The following is a 17693-nucleotide window of genomic DNA, read 5'->3' on the forward strand; positions in this document are numbered from 1 at the left end:
GTAGAGTTCCTTATTGCCAGAGAATAGGTCCATCCTCCTTCACAATAAGGTAATTGTATATTTTCTTTCCAGTACATCAGGCTGGTGAAATAAAGAATTTTTTTAAAAGTCTACTCCCAGAAGAGGGCAGCTAAGCAGCCAGCTAGAGTACTGTTTGCAAATTACTCCGGGCCTGATTCTGCCACCTGTGCTCGTATCAAGTAGCAACACCGATCTTTTTGGTGGAGCTGCCCATGAAATTATTCCGCCTGCCACACTGGTACTTTCTGGGTTGGCCTTATGCTGAGCTCTGAGTTTCCATCCGTTCTGCCAGAAGAGCAGGCAGGAGGCCGTCACAGTCGAACAACTCCTGCATGCAGGCAGGAGAATCCATGCTGGATTTTCCAGTGGGGTGCTGTCAGAAAAGACTTTTACAAAAAGAGAAAATTGAATTTGCAGGCTTCCAGGTCTGACTGGCTCTGGAAATCCAGAGCACTGGCATTTATCAAAACCAAATAACAAATTATTTAACTCCAGTTATCACTATTTAGGGGTTTGTAGTGTTTTGAAATGCCTCTAAATAAGCAGTGTCTGACCACCACACAGAAAGACGGTTTTGCAAAAAGCACTTTCCAAGCCAAATGTCCAGTCTTTTATTTATATAATCCAGCATATAATCATCGTCCTTAAAAATAAAGATATTGACATATGTAACAAAATGGCATGGCACATTATTGAATGCCGAATTCTTTGAGTGGTGCTGTCCTCATATTTAAATCTATTAGAAGTTTAACATAACAGCAGGCCAGCTGGCAGCCTTGAGAGCAATGGTAAGAAGGCATTCAGAAACATGCTCTGTGGGAATGTATATCAACGTGACAAGGAAAGTATATTGACATGGGCTTTAGTTTTGCGGAAAGAGAAAGGCAAGAATACAGACTCTGATGCTTTTGTGTGGCATTTATGGTCACCTGGGGCCCTGCTGCCCTACCTGAGTGGGATATCTGCAGGGAACCTCTGTGAAGGTTGAAAGTTTGAAACTAATGTTTCCAATTTACATAGGTATAGCTACATGTAACATTGTTTTCAAAGTGAATGAAAATATCCACTAGCACACGAACAGAACCTGTCCAATAAAGAGATGGAAATTATTTTAATATGATTGATTTATTTGGTTTTATAATGACAAGAATATCTGCCGTAGGCAGAAGGATTATTGCAAAAAGAATTCATTTAGCATTTATAAAGGGCTTTTTGCTCTTAATTTCTTTTATATATTTTATGACTTGGCCAATAGAGCATAAAAAAAAAACCTTATCATGAATGCACAGTTCTTAATAAAACATTACCTTAGCTAATGCAAAGGGAGTTGACAAAGCTGCCAGTGATGCAGCCCTCCAGACAGAGGAGTCTAAATCAGTTGCCTTCTACAGCTTTGGTCCATCAGATCAAGCCTTATAAGGGTGCAGGGATCAAATTGCCCGTCAGTGTCCACAACTGACAAATGTTTGTCATTTTGTTTACCTGTGAAAGGATGCTACCTCCTACAATAATCACAGGGCAAGTAGTCTTCATAAACAACAGCATGTTTTCTTTTTGTGTGTTTGCTTATTTGGAAAAAGCATCTGGAATAGGAATGCTCTGAGTGCTGTGTGGGGAAGCAAAGCAGAGCTGCTGCTGCATAGTTTAAGAGTTAAGTCCTGAGGAGATGAAAATAGAAAGCCTGATTGCTGGTTGTCTCATCAGCCCTTGTGAAAAGCAGCTGACAGTGTTCATGTTTGGAAGAGGAGAGGAAATTGGAAATCCATTACATTTCTCCTGGTATTTCAGTCACAGGAATATATGTGTCTGCAGTTTGGAAAATACAGACAGGCTAAGATGCTGAAGCCACAATTCAGAAATGTCCATTGTCACACATTAGCAGAATAGTAAACTGGTTAAGAAAAAAATAGCTTTGTTTCTTCAAACTCAGTCTGTGATAATGGGAAATGGGACTTCTGAAGCTAGGTGGGGTAGCTCTGGGCTTTTTCCCTTTCTGCTTGATTTTTGTTTGTGACTGAATGCTGAAATTTGGATTTGGCATTATGAATGTCAGCCACCAGACTGGGACCTGGACAGAGAGTAGCTTGCAGAATATCAGTGACGGTTTTGATTGTGATAAACACCACAAAACTGTAACAAAAGCAGTTGGTTCTTTCTCTTCTATGAACGAACAGAGTGGTTGCTGGTTTGACACCCACACATTTGTCCCTCCCTCACTGTTTCTGTCTTCACACTTTCAACCCCCTCACAGAGCTTCAGATCAACTGTTGCACAAGATACCTGGCACATTTCAAGGCCAGAAAGTCACACAAAACCTACAATGGACACTCATCAGGGAAGGCAGTTTGGGTGATGGATATTGGGCCACCTTCTGAAACTGGCAGTAAAGGCACACATAAAGATGGTTTTGCAAAAAGTGTTACCTCTGGTGCTGCTTGCTACTTAGCAGGATAAAAGAAGAAAAGTAGGTGGAAAGGACTTGATTCTGACAATCAAAGAATAGTATGCACTGCCTTTTTTTAATGAGATTTTTTTTCTCCGTTGAATCAGCTATTGGTCTTGTGATTCTGTCACTGACATGCACACTGTCATCTGGACATCAGTATCGTGCTGTTGCCCAGCATTAGAAATGTCAGTTTTTTTATCATTGTCTTCTGGAACACTAGCCATTTATTTATACAGCACTAAAGATGCACAGTTCCCAGACAATCCTCTTTCTTTCTTTCTTTCTTTCTTTCTTTCTTTCTTTCTTTCTTTCTTTCTTTCTTTCTTTCTTTCTTTCTTTCTTTCTTTCTTTCTTTCTTTCTTTCTTTCTTTCTTTCTTTCTTTCTTTCTTTCTCTCTTTCTCTCTTTCTCTCTTTCTCTCTTTCTCTCTTTCTCTCTTTCTCTCTTTCTCTCTTTCTTTCTTCACAGTGAAAAGAGATACAAGCAGAGATTATAACAGGATCTTAGGTCTCTGAGAATCCTCCCACGGCTGCTGGTAGGGCTGCATGGCCCCCTTAGGGCACCTTTCGGCACAGCCAGCCTGCAGCCACCAGCATGGCAGGGGTCCCCTAAGAGACCAGAGGACTCCTTTTTGCTTCCTTGACTTTACCGAAAGTAGAGGAAAGCTCCCAACTGCAACACATATGAACTTTTTTCTCTGATTCCGGTGCCTTTTCTTCACATTTCACTGCACACAAAACTTATCAGACAGATTTAACAATTTGAGGAAATTGAAGAGAGAACAAAAATCATTTGGGGCCAGAAAGAGACAAGGAAATATTAGGTGACAATCTGTGTTTCAATCTAGGGGAACTTTTCCATCAGCTGCCCTCAGAGAACTTGAAATACACTTTCTCTTGCCTTTGCAGAATTGCTCTGCTTTGCCTTCAGAGTGAATGTGGCAATTTTCCAAGCCAAACTTACAGGGGAGAGGAAATAAATCACTCTAATGTTTGGCTGGTAGGAATCCAAGGAGTAGAGAAACTACCTCCTTTCTAGAAAGTCTTATAAAAAATGGCCCAATTTACTTGATCTTTTTGGCTCACTAATGTTTCTGCTTGAGTCTACAGTTTGCAAGCCATAAACATTGTGACAAATAATGAAGTAATCATGCAATTAGGACTCAATTACTTATGCTGTAAGAGTGACCTCTTGCTTGTTTTTCCCCCACATAAGAAGAAATAAATATTGTGTCTTTTTCTCTGGCTTGAATTATGTGAAATCCAGAAAGTTCATTCTCCTGGTTTTACCTTTGTAGGGTTATCTAGACTGTGGTCCATCATGAAGCAGTCAGGGTGCACGGTACATTTTACTCGTTGCCCTCATCACATGGACAAGTGAGGAGTGGGGGGATTCAGAGAGGATGAGCTGTGGCTTCTTTCCGTCTCCAAAACACAAGGCAGTCTACTGGGGCAGGGAGCAGGGATGGACAAATTGTGACTTTTGAACCCTGTGCACTCCTGTAGCAATTCAAGAGCAGCTGTCAGGCCAAGGCTGTGCCACGTGCTTATCATTCAGGCTATATTGGTACAAGGGCAGGACCCGAGTAACCCGCATCCCTGACTGTGGGAAGAAGTGACCCAGCTGATGATGCTGGGTTCAGCCTGGCAGAGAGAGTCACTTTGGGATACCGCATCATGCCCACCTCTATTCCCCAGCAGGACTCTTCAGCCATGGCTGTCTCCCTCCTGTGACCTACTCCTTGCGCCTCCCCCTGCTCTCCACCTATACCACACGTGAGATGCAACATGCATATAGGTGTATCTCATGCTGCTTGGCTATATGAAGATATTGGTCAGTGGTTTGTAAGCTCAGAAATTTTGGGCAGTTCTACTGCAAGGCTTTGGCAAAGGGGGAAACAAAGAAGAAATCCTGGCTCAAAGGTGCCATGTAGTGCCGTCTTAAAGTATAGCTTTGTGGGTCCCCGGGCCCAGGTTGAAAGGAGTCTGTTGATCACTCAGTCAGTGAGCTGCCAGGTGTCCCATGACTTAAATAACTTCCTGTAATAGAGGCTGGGGTCATGTGTCCCATATGGAAAGCATTCAGTACATGGACTTTCCTGTTTTTCCATGGAGACCTGCCATTTTTTTCCAGGTGCCTACGGCACAGATGCAGCAGTTAACGTGAATGTCAGCTAAACCATGCAGCTGTTCAGTCTGATGTCTGGGGACCAAAGACTCACACGTGCCCAATGCATAGTCACTTTACACCTGTTTGCCTAGGACTGTGACAGAGCTTGCTACTTCAAACCTTGTCTGTTTTCCTTTGCGGAGTCCCAGGCACATCTATGCTGAGTGTCTCATAAATGCCCTCAGCTGGTATGGTCTGCACCCTGCCGCTCTTCTCAAGGCTGTGTGTAAGAGGCTCCTAACAAGGACCTTCTTTTAGTCCGTCTGGAGTTCAGGATGCAAGCCTCTTTTGGGTGAAACAGAGACTTCTCTCTTAGTGGTCAATTGCATTTTTCCTCTTGATCTCTTTGCCGCTGGAAGTGCTTCATCTGTCTGCTTTTCATGGCAGCAGTGCCACTGATTTGATTCTGAGTGGATAGAGCTAGGTCTGAGGTGCCAGAACAATCTATTTCTCTCATGACACGCCCAGCATATTAAAATTAAGCAATGGCCGACTTATATTTGCACTTAAATTAGACCATAATAGCACTGTTCTTAGGGGACCCTAATAAGAACTGGAGAATGACACTAAATCAATGGACTTCTTGTTAAAAGAACTAAACTAAAATTCAGATGCTAAGCCCAACGGACTTTGTTCAAACCTGTTAAAATAGGCTTTCCATGAAATAATGTTGTCAGGAAAGAGTTTTATCTTCAGGTGTTTAAAAGTATCTCTTACATGAATAAACAGAGAAGTAAAAGAGAAAGACATTGTTTGTTTAAAAAAAAAAAGAAAAAAAACCAAACATGTTATTACAAATCCCATGCAGTGCAAGAATAGCATGTGGTTTTCTTTTTAGTTTGGTTAACTTTATCAAGTATTCTTATTCCATTCTCTTCCAACACAATGCATTTCTCACTTTATGTTTGATTTGAATTACTCTTCTAGCTGTAAGATCCATGCATGCTGAGATCTCTTCTGCAAAACACCCAGGATCCTGGCTCAGTTTCCTTTCCATTGATATTAATTCTTTCAGTTTCCACCCCTTACAGGACAGCCTAAATAAGGCAGAATCTCTTCAGTCATAAAGACATCACACCAGAAACTATGCCCAAAAATCCTTTCCAGAGGGACAAGGATAAATCCTCATCATTCCAGATGAGTTAATGAGGACTCTGCATGAAATCAGTCAGACTGCTCATTACAAGTCTCCATCACTGTGCTTTCTGCTTTCCCTCTCTGCCTGAATTTTAGATGTACCTTTAGATTCCCCCTTAATCACTTGCTCCCAAGGGTGCTGGCCTGCCTTTGGCTGGTTGCTTTTTCAAAACAAGCTTCCTGTCTTTGTGTAATAAGTGTTTTCTTGCCTCTTTTCAGTGATGGTTGGGCAGACAGAGATGAAGTCATTGAAGGTTACGAACCTGAGGCAAACGGAGGCATCACTATCAAACTGCAGTCTCCAGAGGTCTTGTCATTTGATGACTACTATCTGAAGCTGCGTCTGGACACGAACACCCGCAACCCCTGGTTTCCTGAGTTCTGGCAGCACAGATTTCAGTGCCGCATCCCAGGGCACCCGCTAGAGAATCCCAACTTCCAGAAGAACTGCACTGGTAAACTGTCAACTATTTTCCTGTTTGAATCTGTGCTCTGACAAAAATTTGTCTTTAGGGTTTATTTTGTGTGGTGGGGTTTTTTTTGTTTGTTTGTTTGTTTTGTTTTTTTTGGTTTTTTTTGTTTTGGTTTGTTTTGGTTTGTTTTTTTAAATGTATAAAGCACCAGTGAAAAGTCCCAACCCCAAATTGTACAGATATAAATCCCAGCTCTTGCAAGAGTATGTCTGGCACTGGTTGCACAGCCTCCTCTCAGTTTAGTTCTGCTCTGTTATAGAGTGACTTTTTCCCTTTTTGTGTTTTAGGACTATGCTGAGCCTGACAATAGTGTCCAAGTTTGTAATATGACTTGTAAAAAATAAGTAACCATTAAATTTTAACAAAAATAGGAACAAATTTAAACTTTTTTTCTCAAAGCCAGCTTTTCTGATCAGCTGAATAATCAGGAAATTCATAGAAAATATGATGGCAGAAAACAAATTTTAAGGAAAAATTGATTATTCTTAAAATTGGCCAGTTATCTGCTTCACCCTTTCTTTTCTTCACCCATTAAAGCATTTATAGTTTGTTTCCACTATGTAGCACTCATATAAAAAACACGTTGTCCTACAGATAGAAGTAACTCTCACCTCATAGCAAGAGAATTGTTTCTGTGCATAGACAGGTTTTCTCTTCCATGGCAGAATCTGATAAAATAAACTAAAATGTTTCAGTAAGATTAAATTTATTAGTAAATTGAGTGAGAGGTGATCCATTTTCTGTAAAATACTTGCCAAATAATTTTTGCAAGTATTTTGTTTGTCGTTTGTAAATATTTCATTTCTAGTCAAAAAGGTATATTCTGATAGTAAGGGAGTTATTCCATTAGAAACAAAACTAATGAAGACTGGCTTCCCATGGATTTGTGTCCTGTTCTTTATGTCTCCACCCCTTTTATCCCATAGCAGTAATCTCAGTTGGTCTTCATGTGCTCCCTGAGCTGAATGCCCATAGTGTTTCTAGTTCTTTCCTTCTCCATCAGTAACGCTTCTTAACAACACCTTCCACATTACCTTTTGTTTCCCCCCAGTTCTCCTATTAACATCTAAGACATATCACCAAATACTGTCACTGACTCAACACTGGCCTGATGTGCTGACTGGCAGACAGGCTTGCCCATCTGGGTGCTGAGGGGCTAATGGCAAGCCAGACGGGCTAAATAAATGTTGAGGTTATACTGATAGTTTTTCCTCAAAGGAGTCATTAACTTTGGACTCTACCAAAATGTTGATTTATGGTGTATATATTTAAGTGGTTTTGAGACTGCTTCAACTCAGACAAAGGAGTTAATATAGGCCAGCAAGGGCAGAAATTACTAAGGGAAGGCTGAATGATGGATTACCAGTGCAAATGCATAGCCTTCTTTCTTAAGAAAAGAAGCTTAAAATTGCATTGTTTTGGTCATTCCATTCATGTAAATAAATTTCATGCTGATACTCTATAAAAAAGTCTCACTTCTGAGAAAATCTCAGCAGCTGTTCTGAACATGGGTAGCTTGTTATCCAGCCTCTGTTTGGTTATGAAACTAAAAACTTTAGTCTGAACGAGCAAAGTCATTCTTCATCTGCTGCATCAAAGGCAAATACCAGGTGGCGAGTTCAAAACAGCCAAGATGGGGTACTTCTGCACAGACTGTGTAGATGAGTTTTCAGACAGTGGTTGCTGTAGACTCAAACTGTACTTGAGCCAAAAAGCAGTTAAACAAATTCATGGAACAAAACCAATCAGGGCTGTTTTATGGAAATAAAAAACAAAACACCACCCAAAACTGGCTCAGGACATCCCAGGATTGCAGCCACTGGACATTGGAGAGGGTGCTGCAGAGGGACCTTTACTTGCATGCCCTGGTGTTCTGTGCTTCTCAAGGTGTCAGGTATCAGAGACAGGAACCACTACATTCCAATAATACTAGTGAAACACAAAAACATTTGTCTACATTGGTAGACTCTGGCAGGTAATAGTCACAATTCAGGCACTCAAATATCTTTCCCTCTAAAAAGCTGTAACTTTTTGCATGAAGCCTCAAAGTGTGCGATACCTTTTAGGCTTTGCTGACAAGCAATCAGCTCTTAAATTCGTTGGTGAACCCCTGATAACCCTCAGGCTTATCACACACAACTAAGAAGTTCATAAATGTCCCAAATCACCAAAGGGAAGTACCACAAGGTATCTATTCCCAGTAATGGCATACCTACAGAATCAAGAGACCTACATGTCCCCAGCAAGTCTGGGTGCAATAAAATATTGCATTTATTTTTCTTTAACTGTACAGAGCTGACTGGTGACTGGCACTACCAGAGCTTTCTGCACACATATCTTTTTGACTTTTCTGCAGGGTTAAGAATGTCACTTCGAATACTAGCAGCTTCGAAGCTTGCTGGTGGAGCCTTTCTCTCCAAGGAGGTCTAGTATGACAGTGCCAAGAAACTGCCTTCTTTACCTCTCACAGGCTTGGAGACAGGCCTTTTCACAAACTCTCTGTAAAAAAAGGAGTCTGAATTACCTCTTCGCTCCTTCACAAAGTATCTCCATGCACAAATTTGTAGGAGAGAATCCAGGCTGCTCAATAAATAATAAGCACTAATATTTGAAATCCATTAAAAGTGCCAATAGATGAAGTTCTGACTTCTTTGTGGTACTACAGATTTAAGTACTGCTGCTACTACTGCATCACCCCAGGAAAATTATCAGTATTCAATACTGGTATTAAGCGCCTTAACTCCATTATATCTAAAAGCTTTCACTCTTACTTGACAGTATACCATCCATATTCTTGTAACAAGGCCCTGCATTATGGAAAAAGCTGAGTCGCCCGTAGTCCCAGGAGTCCATGCACATTATTAGCATGCATTGTGACTATCTTTGGGTCCTGATCTGTTCTGTATTCCAGAAGTGCACTGGTAGCCCTTATTGAAAACAAAGCACACCCATACTTTTTCATAGACAGAAATTGATTCAAAGGCAGTAGACTGCTCAAGCTCATCTTCCATGTCTGGAGAGTTAACATCTCAGGAAACTATCTAATGAAAAAGAAAACCAAGGACAAAAATACTTGTGATATTTAGGGGAGCATAGTGTATTTGTATTTACCCAGCAGTGGGTTGCCTAGGAGCAGCCAGAAACAAAAAAAGAAAAGGCAGTGTTGTTCGCTGACTACCTTATTAAAAAAGATTCAGAATACTTGGACCTATCCATTTTGAAAAGGAGATTAATTACAAAGTTTGTATTTGAGAATCTTCAATTACTGCCTGCCCAGTATAATTTGCTCATATACAACCTAATCACTTTACTGAGTGATTTATTCAGAATTGCCACTGGAATGTGAAGTTCAATTTTTAGCATTCATGGATATGCAAGGACTTCTCTTCAAGCAATTACAGCTGCTGCATTTGCAATTTCTCACACCCTGTTACTGTTGAGTCAGCACTAGCTTGGGATTGCAGGCTCTCTACGAAGCAAGGGAAAGCCAGTTCCTAGAAATCCCCCTTCTCTGATGACAGGAATTACTGCTTGAATTCCCACATTCAGTCCCTGAGAAGACTGATGTTGTGCTTCAGGAATTCTCATCTTACACTGAGCTCTGAATGTACACGCCTAATTTTGGGGAAGAAAAGTCTACCTGGTCTAAGCACTACTGGAAAGAAGCAACTCCAAGCGTGTTCTACTCTGTGAAGTCTGTGGGATGCCTAACAATTGGCCACATTTTCAGAATAGCTCATCTGGATGTACTACGACTACATGGCAGTAGCGCAAATTTTTGGGAAGAGAAGACAATCATCGAGAGTTTTGCAATGACTGGTCTTTTGGATCATCCCTTCTTGCAAAAATTAAACAACTTGCTTTTCCCACTTGGGTGGCAGCCAAATGAGTGGGAACTGGTTTTGACTCATTCTTTGCTAATGTTGTACCCAAATGGCTCTCATAAGGGAATGCCTCTCTCCTTCTCCCTCTCCCTCTCTCCCTCTTTCTCTCTATGCTATAGGAGATATTCTTCCTCAACACAATAGGATTCAAGTCTAGACATTTTTTTATATGTAGATGTATTGGATCTGGCTGGGATGGCATTAATTTTTCCCTCGCAGCCCTCATAGTGCTGTGCTTTGCATTTGTAGCTAGAAAGGTGTTGATAACACACCAGTGTTTTGGCCACTGCTGAGCAGTGCTCACACAGCACTGAGGCTGTCTCTCCACCCCCCCACCCTCCCCTCAAAGGCCAGTAGGCTGGGAGTGGGCAAGAGGCTGGGAGGGGACGTAGCCAGGACAGCTGACCCAAACTGACCAAAGTTTCCCTACCATATGATGTCGTGCTCAGCAATAAAAGCTAAGAGAAAGGAGGAGGAGTTGGGGCATTCATTATTAAGGCATTCGTCTTCTGAAGCAATCACTACATACTGAGGCCCTGCTTCCCAGGAAGTGGCTGGCCATCACCTGCTGATGGAGGTAGAGAATAAATCTTTTTGTTCTCCTTTGCTTCCATGCATGGCCTTTGCTTTTCTTTATTAAACTGCCTTTATTTTGACCCATGAGTTTTTAATTTTATTTTCTTTCCCCTGTCCTGCTGAGGAGGGGGAGTAAGAGAGTGGCCTGGTGGGCACCTGCCAGCCAGCCAAGATAAACTCACCACAGTAGAAAAGAGGTATTTCTATATGACCATGGTCCTGTAGTTTCCTTGATATCTAGCAGGCAAAAAACACTTGCAGTACCGAGTTCTTCTTCTTAAACTGTCCATGCCACTAAGGTAGTTTCAATGTTTTCCATGTAGTAGCTACATTCTTTAGGAAACAAAGCGTGTCCCGCAACTCTGCATGGAGCCCTGACTCATCGTGAGGTTCAGAACTTCACACCATTCTTCATGCCTTTCAGATGAAAAGTCAGAACAGAGCAGACCATTTTAACACTAACAGAAAAAAAGCTGTTCCTGAATTTGAAACACTAAGAAGCTACCTAACTCAGGATGGACCTGACACTAAGTTCCCTTAGCCCACAACCTTAGGCACTGCCCCAAGCAACAGTCACAACTTGTCTCAGTTCACCAGACAACTCAGCTTTTTCCTCATTTTGGAGATTGTATGGAGATTGTATGCTGACAGCAAGATTAGGTGATAGACCTTGTATGTCAGGCAACAGAGTTCAGACACCCTTCCAACAGCTCTGTAAGATGTTTTCTCTTCCCTAATCTGACAGAATAGTCCTAACGGTAGTGGTTTTCTCCCCATGAAACTACAGTGATAAATATTTCTCTGTTGGACTTGGTGAGCCCACATAGGCCAGAATTAAATGCAAGTCACACTCACACAGAAGTGGTGTAGAACTCAGTGCAGTGCAAACGCTTGTACGGAGGTCTAACTGCTCTTTTACAGAATGCCTTATTCACCTCCTGGCAGATAATACAATGGCTGTAGTTTATGTAAACCAGGTGGGATGAGTACTCCTCTGCACCACAAGAGACAGTTATGAAATTGGTTATGGAACTGATGCAAACATCAGATTATATTCACAGCAGTTCATCTGCTGGGACAACAAAATACATTGGCAGGCAATCAGCACAGACATTTTTCAACAGAGCAAAGGGGAACAAAGTGGGCAATTCATGATTCATTCATTGATTCAATTGATCTTTGAGGATAAGGATTATTTGTTAGTGAACATATTTGTGGTGGACAAGAACAAGAAATGCAGATTTTTTTTGTTCCAAAGGAGGTCACAGTCCAAGTTCCCTGTAGGATGCTTACTCATACCTTGGTCATGCTGTAAGGATTGCTTTATCTGCTAATTCCTGTCTCAGCCCAAGAGATCTCCAAACAATCAGTCTGAGTGCAGCCAGAGTCACAGAATCACAGAATCACTCAGTCTGGAAGGTAGCTCAGGAAGACTGTGGTCCAACCTCCTGCTCAAAGCAGGGTAAGCTATGAGTTTTATTCACTGGGGCCTTGAAAACCTCCAAGGATGAAGGTGGCACAGCATCTCTGGGCAACCCGTTTCACTACTTAAATGTGAAAAAGTTTTGCCTCATATCCAGGCTGAACCTCCCTTGTTTTGAGTTATGCCCATCGTCTCTTATCCTCCCACCATGCTTCACCATGAAGAACCTGTCTCTTTCTTCTCGATAACCAATGTGTAGGTAATGAGGGGCTGTTGTAAGGTTCCCCCACAGCCATCTCTTCTCCAGGCTGAACAAGCACAAGTCCTTCAGCCTGTCCTCAAAGGGCAAGGACTGGAGCTCCATATCATCTTGATGGCCCTCTGCTGAATGTGCTCCAGGTTATCAGTGTCTTTCTGTACTGGGGGTTGACAAGCTGTATGCAGTATTCTAGATGCACCCTGATGAGTGCAAAGTAAAGGGTGGTGGTAGTGAGGAGGTAATCACATGCCACAGTCACTGGCTGTGCTATCAGTACAACCCAGGATGATGCATCTTTCAGACTACATCCAGTCCACCAGTGTTGTAGTTCAGAGCTTCTCTTAATCAAGGATTTTTTTCTCAAGACCCATCTTAGTTTTGATGAATTTATATGAGATAACATGGGACCCTCATTTTCTCATATCAGTGGACAAAGCACCCCTGGATGTGTACTTGTTTTTTTCTACACTTTGCTGAAAGGGTGAATTCATTTCCAGTGACAGTTGGTCTGAGTGGTTTTCAGACTGTTTCAGGTCATGTTGTGAGTTGGACAAATTAGATCCAGCAGACATTATCAGGGCTCATTCTGCTGTGTCAGAGGTGCTCGTAGGTGCTTCTCTGAGAACATCCCTTTAATCTCAACGTCTGCAAGGCTCCCCCATGGAGCACCTGTCCCATGAGACTTTGCATCAGCAGAAGCACATAGAGTAGGAGCTACTTTCACTACAATACGTCAGAAAAGTTAATTATAAGACAATAGCCTAAGCACACACTCTGCCAGGTCAGTCACTGCTTGTAACTCACCTGTGCAGTATATAGGAGACACATTCACAAGCTTTTGAAGAAGGAATCAAGCTATTGACATGCCATGACTTCTTCAAGATGTGTCTTACCTTATGTATCCTGTGACTTGCCCTCCCTAACCCCTGCTCTGGATTCCCATTATATACTTAGGTCCCTGTGGCAGAGAAGGAGCTGAGTCCTGTGTCACTCTCTTTGTCCTCAGTATGAGGCAGGAGATCCTAGGATTCATCCCACAGCAGTGATCAAAACTGATATCAATTTCATGGGCACCTGGAATGAAGCCTATTAGGGACAACTTGTCTGAAAGAACTCTAGTTGCTACACTTTTTAGTGAAGGCTTTTTTACAGCAGATAAGACAGGAGAGCAGTATTCTCATTTTATTTCCCAGACAAGGTTGCAGACAGTTTTTAAGGCTTAAAGAAGAGGAATATTAATAATATGCTTATCTGTGATAAATCATATGAATTATTTGGAGAAGACATTATCTATGGTCAGGTTTTTGTTCATTTGCTTCTAGCTTTTTATTTCTGTGTTTGGAAGAAAGCAACTACATTTATCTAATATTTTATATTTCAAAAAATACTGTTAAATGAGGCTGTCAATCAAAATACAATAACAATAAATATTTTTCTTCTTTTGGGATCCATGAAAAAATGAGATCATCATCAAATAAAGGAAAGAAGCAGTCTACATATAGCTTTGTAAACAGCATAGAAGACAGTTTGCAGAACATATACATATTAAAGCAGGATATGACAAAAGTTTTCAGAATCTAGTATTTACACCTCCATTTTCCACTGTGGGTTTTAACAGTCAAAGTTTCCACCTCTAGGATTAAAACAATCCTTGGGTATGCTTGTGACATTCAGGCTTCTCCATTACAAGAGGAAACCTGCTGCAAAGGAACAGGACACATAACGTTGCTCCCTTGTGCCTCCTTGGGGCTCCTGTCTCCTGTGCCTGGAGAGTGACGGGGACACTCCTGACTGTTCAGACTATCACAGGTGCTTTGAACTTCTATCAGGAGTGTGGTGAGGACAAAAGCACACAATTAAAATTAATTGTCTTGTTCCTAGAAATCAATTGTTTGTGCAGGTCAGGCATCAGAACAATTAGCCTAGATACAAGCATTTAATGAAATCAGTAAGTAAACCAGATGAAATAACACAAGTAACTGATCTGGAAACAAGGGCAACTGCCTTCTGTCAGTCCTCTTGGTCTTTCATTAGATCATATCTTCCCTTTCCTCCTTTACCTGTAGGTGGAAAGTCTTTAAACTCAGCTTGCAATTTTACGGGTTGTCATTACTGGCAGTATTACCCCATAAATACAGGTGCAAAGGAGATACAGTAGAGGCTATCATGTGTAGGCACAAACCCACACACTCACACATGTCTAGCTGCAGCCCAGAGATACCCTTAGTGCACAAGGATATTTTTTGAAAAATAGCCAATAGAGTTCTTAAAATAAATGGGTTCCTCTTAATAGATCTTGGGCAAGCAGTGGCATAAAGAACAATAAATTATGAGCCTGAGTAGTAAAACTTGAACCATACAAACCACAAACTTTCCTACTCAGAATAAGCTGCATTGGTATCCACAGGGAGAATAACCTGATGGAAGGTGCGTGCTCCAAAGAGTAGCATTGGCAGAATAAATTTCTGTTTTCCCACTCATACTGGGAGGTCTGGGGAAGTGCAGAAGTCTGCTAGCGTGGAGGGAACTAGTGAAAAATAATGAAAGCAGCTACTGCAGCTAGGCTGGGCTGCTGGCTAAGCCAGAGAGCCACTGCAGCACAGCAAGGTGCAAGACAAGATGATTTCCAAAGGTTTCCTTCAGCTCAGATTTTTGAGATTCATATAATAGAAAGCAGCTTTGGAGGAACCTGCAAGTTCGAATCTTTAATTTAGTGCTAGATTCAGGCTTAGCTCTATAGGGATGGAAAACCAGGGCTGTTCTCTTCGAAGCAATAGCACTCTACACATCATGATATGCAGTAAGCTGTCTACTTTCTACAAAGGCCAGTTTACTCTGCCTGCTTTTCCAGGTTTATTTTGTTTAAAAATTCACATCACAAGGGCCCATTTTCTTGTGAGATCTCAAGTACTTCAGTAATTTGGGTTTGGCTGGGCTGGATAGCCCTTTTTTTCTGCATTGTCACATTTGGCTACACCCAGGAAAAAAGGAGGTGTGCTAAAATGAATGCTTTTTAAATTCTTTCAGATCTGAACGAATCCTGCTTCTGCTTTTCTGTTGAATTTAATATGTGAATAAAGATTAGGGCCACTTATTTTATCTTCTGATTTGCAGACGTCATTCAGAAGCTTCTAATCTTAGCTTAGCTTTAAAATGAATCTTTTCTGTGATACTGTACTTAAACACAGCTCTGGGCATATGTCCAGTTAAGGGGAAAATAAAGTGGATCTTTGTGATCTGTGTATTTGCAATTAATGCATTGCATATTGCAAGGGTTACAAGGGAATATTTGGATCCTCCTAACAATCATTTGAAAACTACACTCAATTTAGATCAAAAAGTGTGGGTGTGATCTGTTAAATTATAACATGGTCCAACCAGGCACTAGTTAGAGTGGCAGAGGCCATTTTGTTCCTCAGCTCCAGAGCAGCTGCAGCAGCTGCTGTTGATCCTGGGAAGCAAGCGGAGTCTCTGAGAGCAACTGTGTGGCTGCAGGGCTGCTGCGTAGTCTGGACGCGCAGCAATTACTCACGTTGCACATGTGAAATCCACCCCATCAGCACGCAATCATGTGGTTTCAGGAAGCTAGCCCTTCAGACAGGAGGTTTCTTGTATGAGGATATGGTCTATTTAAAAACAAAAACAAACAAACAAAAAACCAACATAAAGCCAACAGTAAACTTGGCAAAGGAGAAATTTGGAGGGAGCTATATTTCTGCAGAAGTGAGACATATTGGTGTTCATATTGATTTATACTGGGTAGCTAATGCTGGTGTTCTTAATACCACCTTAACATTAAGAACAGAAGTGAACAGAAGTGAGGAAGAAGTGGTTTGTTCTTTTAGAATAATAACAAAACAAGAAAACCAATAGTACTGGCTGATGGGTGGTACGCTGTCATGCAAGAATTCTGAAACCCATCTTAAATCAATAGTGTTTTAAAGCCTGATAAATATTAGATATCTTTCCTGACTATTCTTCAGAGTCATACAGAACCACTGGAATTTAAAATAGGAAAAGACCAGTTAGGCCAGCTAGTCTGTGCCTGCCAGCCACGGGCTGGTATCCTACCATGAGGGGTGTGCTTGGTCTGATGTTAACATGAGATATTGACTCATACCTTTGAAGTCCTCAGGATCTCATGCCCATACACTGACGACCATGAGCTAGTACTTAGATGTCTGTAGGTCTAAATCAATGGACAGAGAAGAGTCTATGTAATTTGTCCCATTTGCTGTCTCCATGCCAGACAGGAGCACAGATCTCCAGAGAAGATAGGTTAATGAATGTGTATTTTATTATTTTCATCATATTTTTCCACTCTGATCTAAAGACCCTGACTAATAGTTTTGTTTGTTGTACTGTTGACAAATATTTAACATATACTGAGACTAGATTTCTGTTAACTTCTTTGCCCCATTCAGTGGTAATACCTTCTATGGTTAATATGAAGGTTGCTTATTTTCAATTCTGAACCAGCATTTTCTGATGAAGATGCCCAAAATTAGGCTCCTGAAGTGCATGCTTTGAGACCTAGATAAATTGGCCTGATTTTTAAGGGTACTGATCTCCCATAATTCCCATGGAAGTCAACAGTAACTAGAGAAGTTCAGGTATTAATCAAGTCAATTAATTAGCTGCCTGAATATGTATTCGGGTTCCTAATTTAAGTATCTAAGAGGGTTAATGTTCTGAAAGCTGCAGCACAATTACTGAGTTCTGTCTCTTTCTTTCAGATAAAGTCTCAGGCTTCATATCAAAAGCATGACACTTGAAATTTAATCAGTCCTATTTCCCGTGCTTTTCATTTTTCCATCATTGTGTGTTATAATAGGATAGCTGTAAGGGTATCTGACACAACTTTTTTTTTTTTTATTAAGAGTAAAAAGCATGATTAGAGCTGGCCAAATAACATTAAAATCTGCAAATATTTCTTTACATTCATAAAGGAATTAGATTTTAAGTGTGTTCACTCCTGTCTCATGTAAGAGTAGCAGCAACTCATTATCTGCTAGACTTGTTCCAAATAATAAATCTGTTAAGAATAGTAGTTCTAAATATGTCTTTAATAGAGTGTGTGAATAAGGCAGCAAGGTTACATAGCTACCTGAGGGAAAGACTGAAGGTTGGGTTTTCTTTCTTTTTAATAGTTTCTCCACAGGAGTTCAGGTCATATAGAAAATGGGCTCTGTGGAATCCTGTCCTTAGAGAGACTGGGTCAGGATCCAGAATGGCACTGGAGGAAGGCTGTAAAGCAAGCAAGAGAAACAGGCACATCCAAGGTCCCTGCGATAATAACCAATCAC

The 17693-nt window shown here is 41.2% G+C and overlaps 1 protein-coding gene across 3 annotated transcripts in view; it reads left to right on the forward strand.

The window, feature by feature from the left end:
• The window catches only part of GRM1 (glutamate metabotropic receptor 1), a 195024-nt gene that overhangs the window by 118412 nt on the left and 58919 nt on the right, over positions 1–17693 (forward strand). For all 3 annotated transcript variants that reach the window (XM_087776109.1, XM_087776113.1, XM_087776110.1), the window contains exon 4: positions 5992–6227. In XM_087776109.1, coding sequence (XP_087632235.1) covers positions 5992–6227 — 236 coding nt within the window. The remainder of the gene's footprint in view (positions 1–5991; positions 6228–17693) is intronic.

The sequence above is a fragment of the Nipponia nippon genome, unplaced genomic scaffold (genome assembly GCF_047370975.1).
Source record: "Nipponia nippon isolate SJK-2023a ecotype South Korea unplaced genomic scaffold, ASM4737097v1 scaffold_4, whole genome shotgun sequence".
In the NCBI taxonomy this organism is placed as follows: Eukaryota; Metazoa; Chordata; class Aves; order Pelecaniformes; family Threskiornithidae; genus Nipponia; species Nipponia nippon.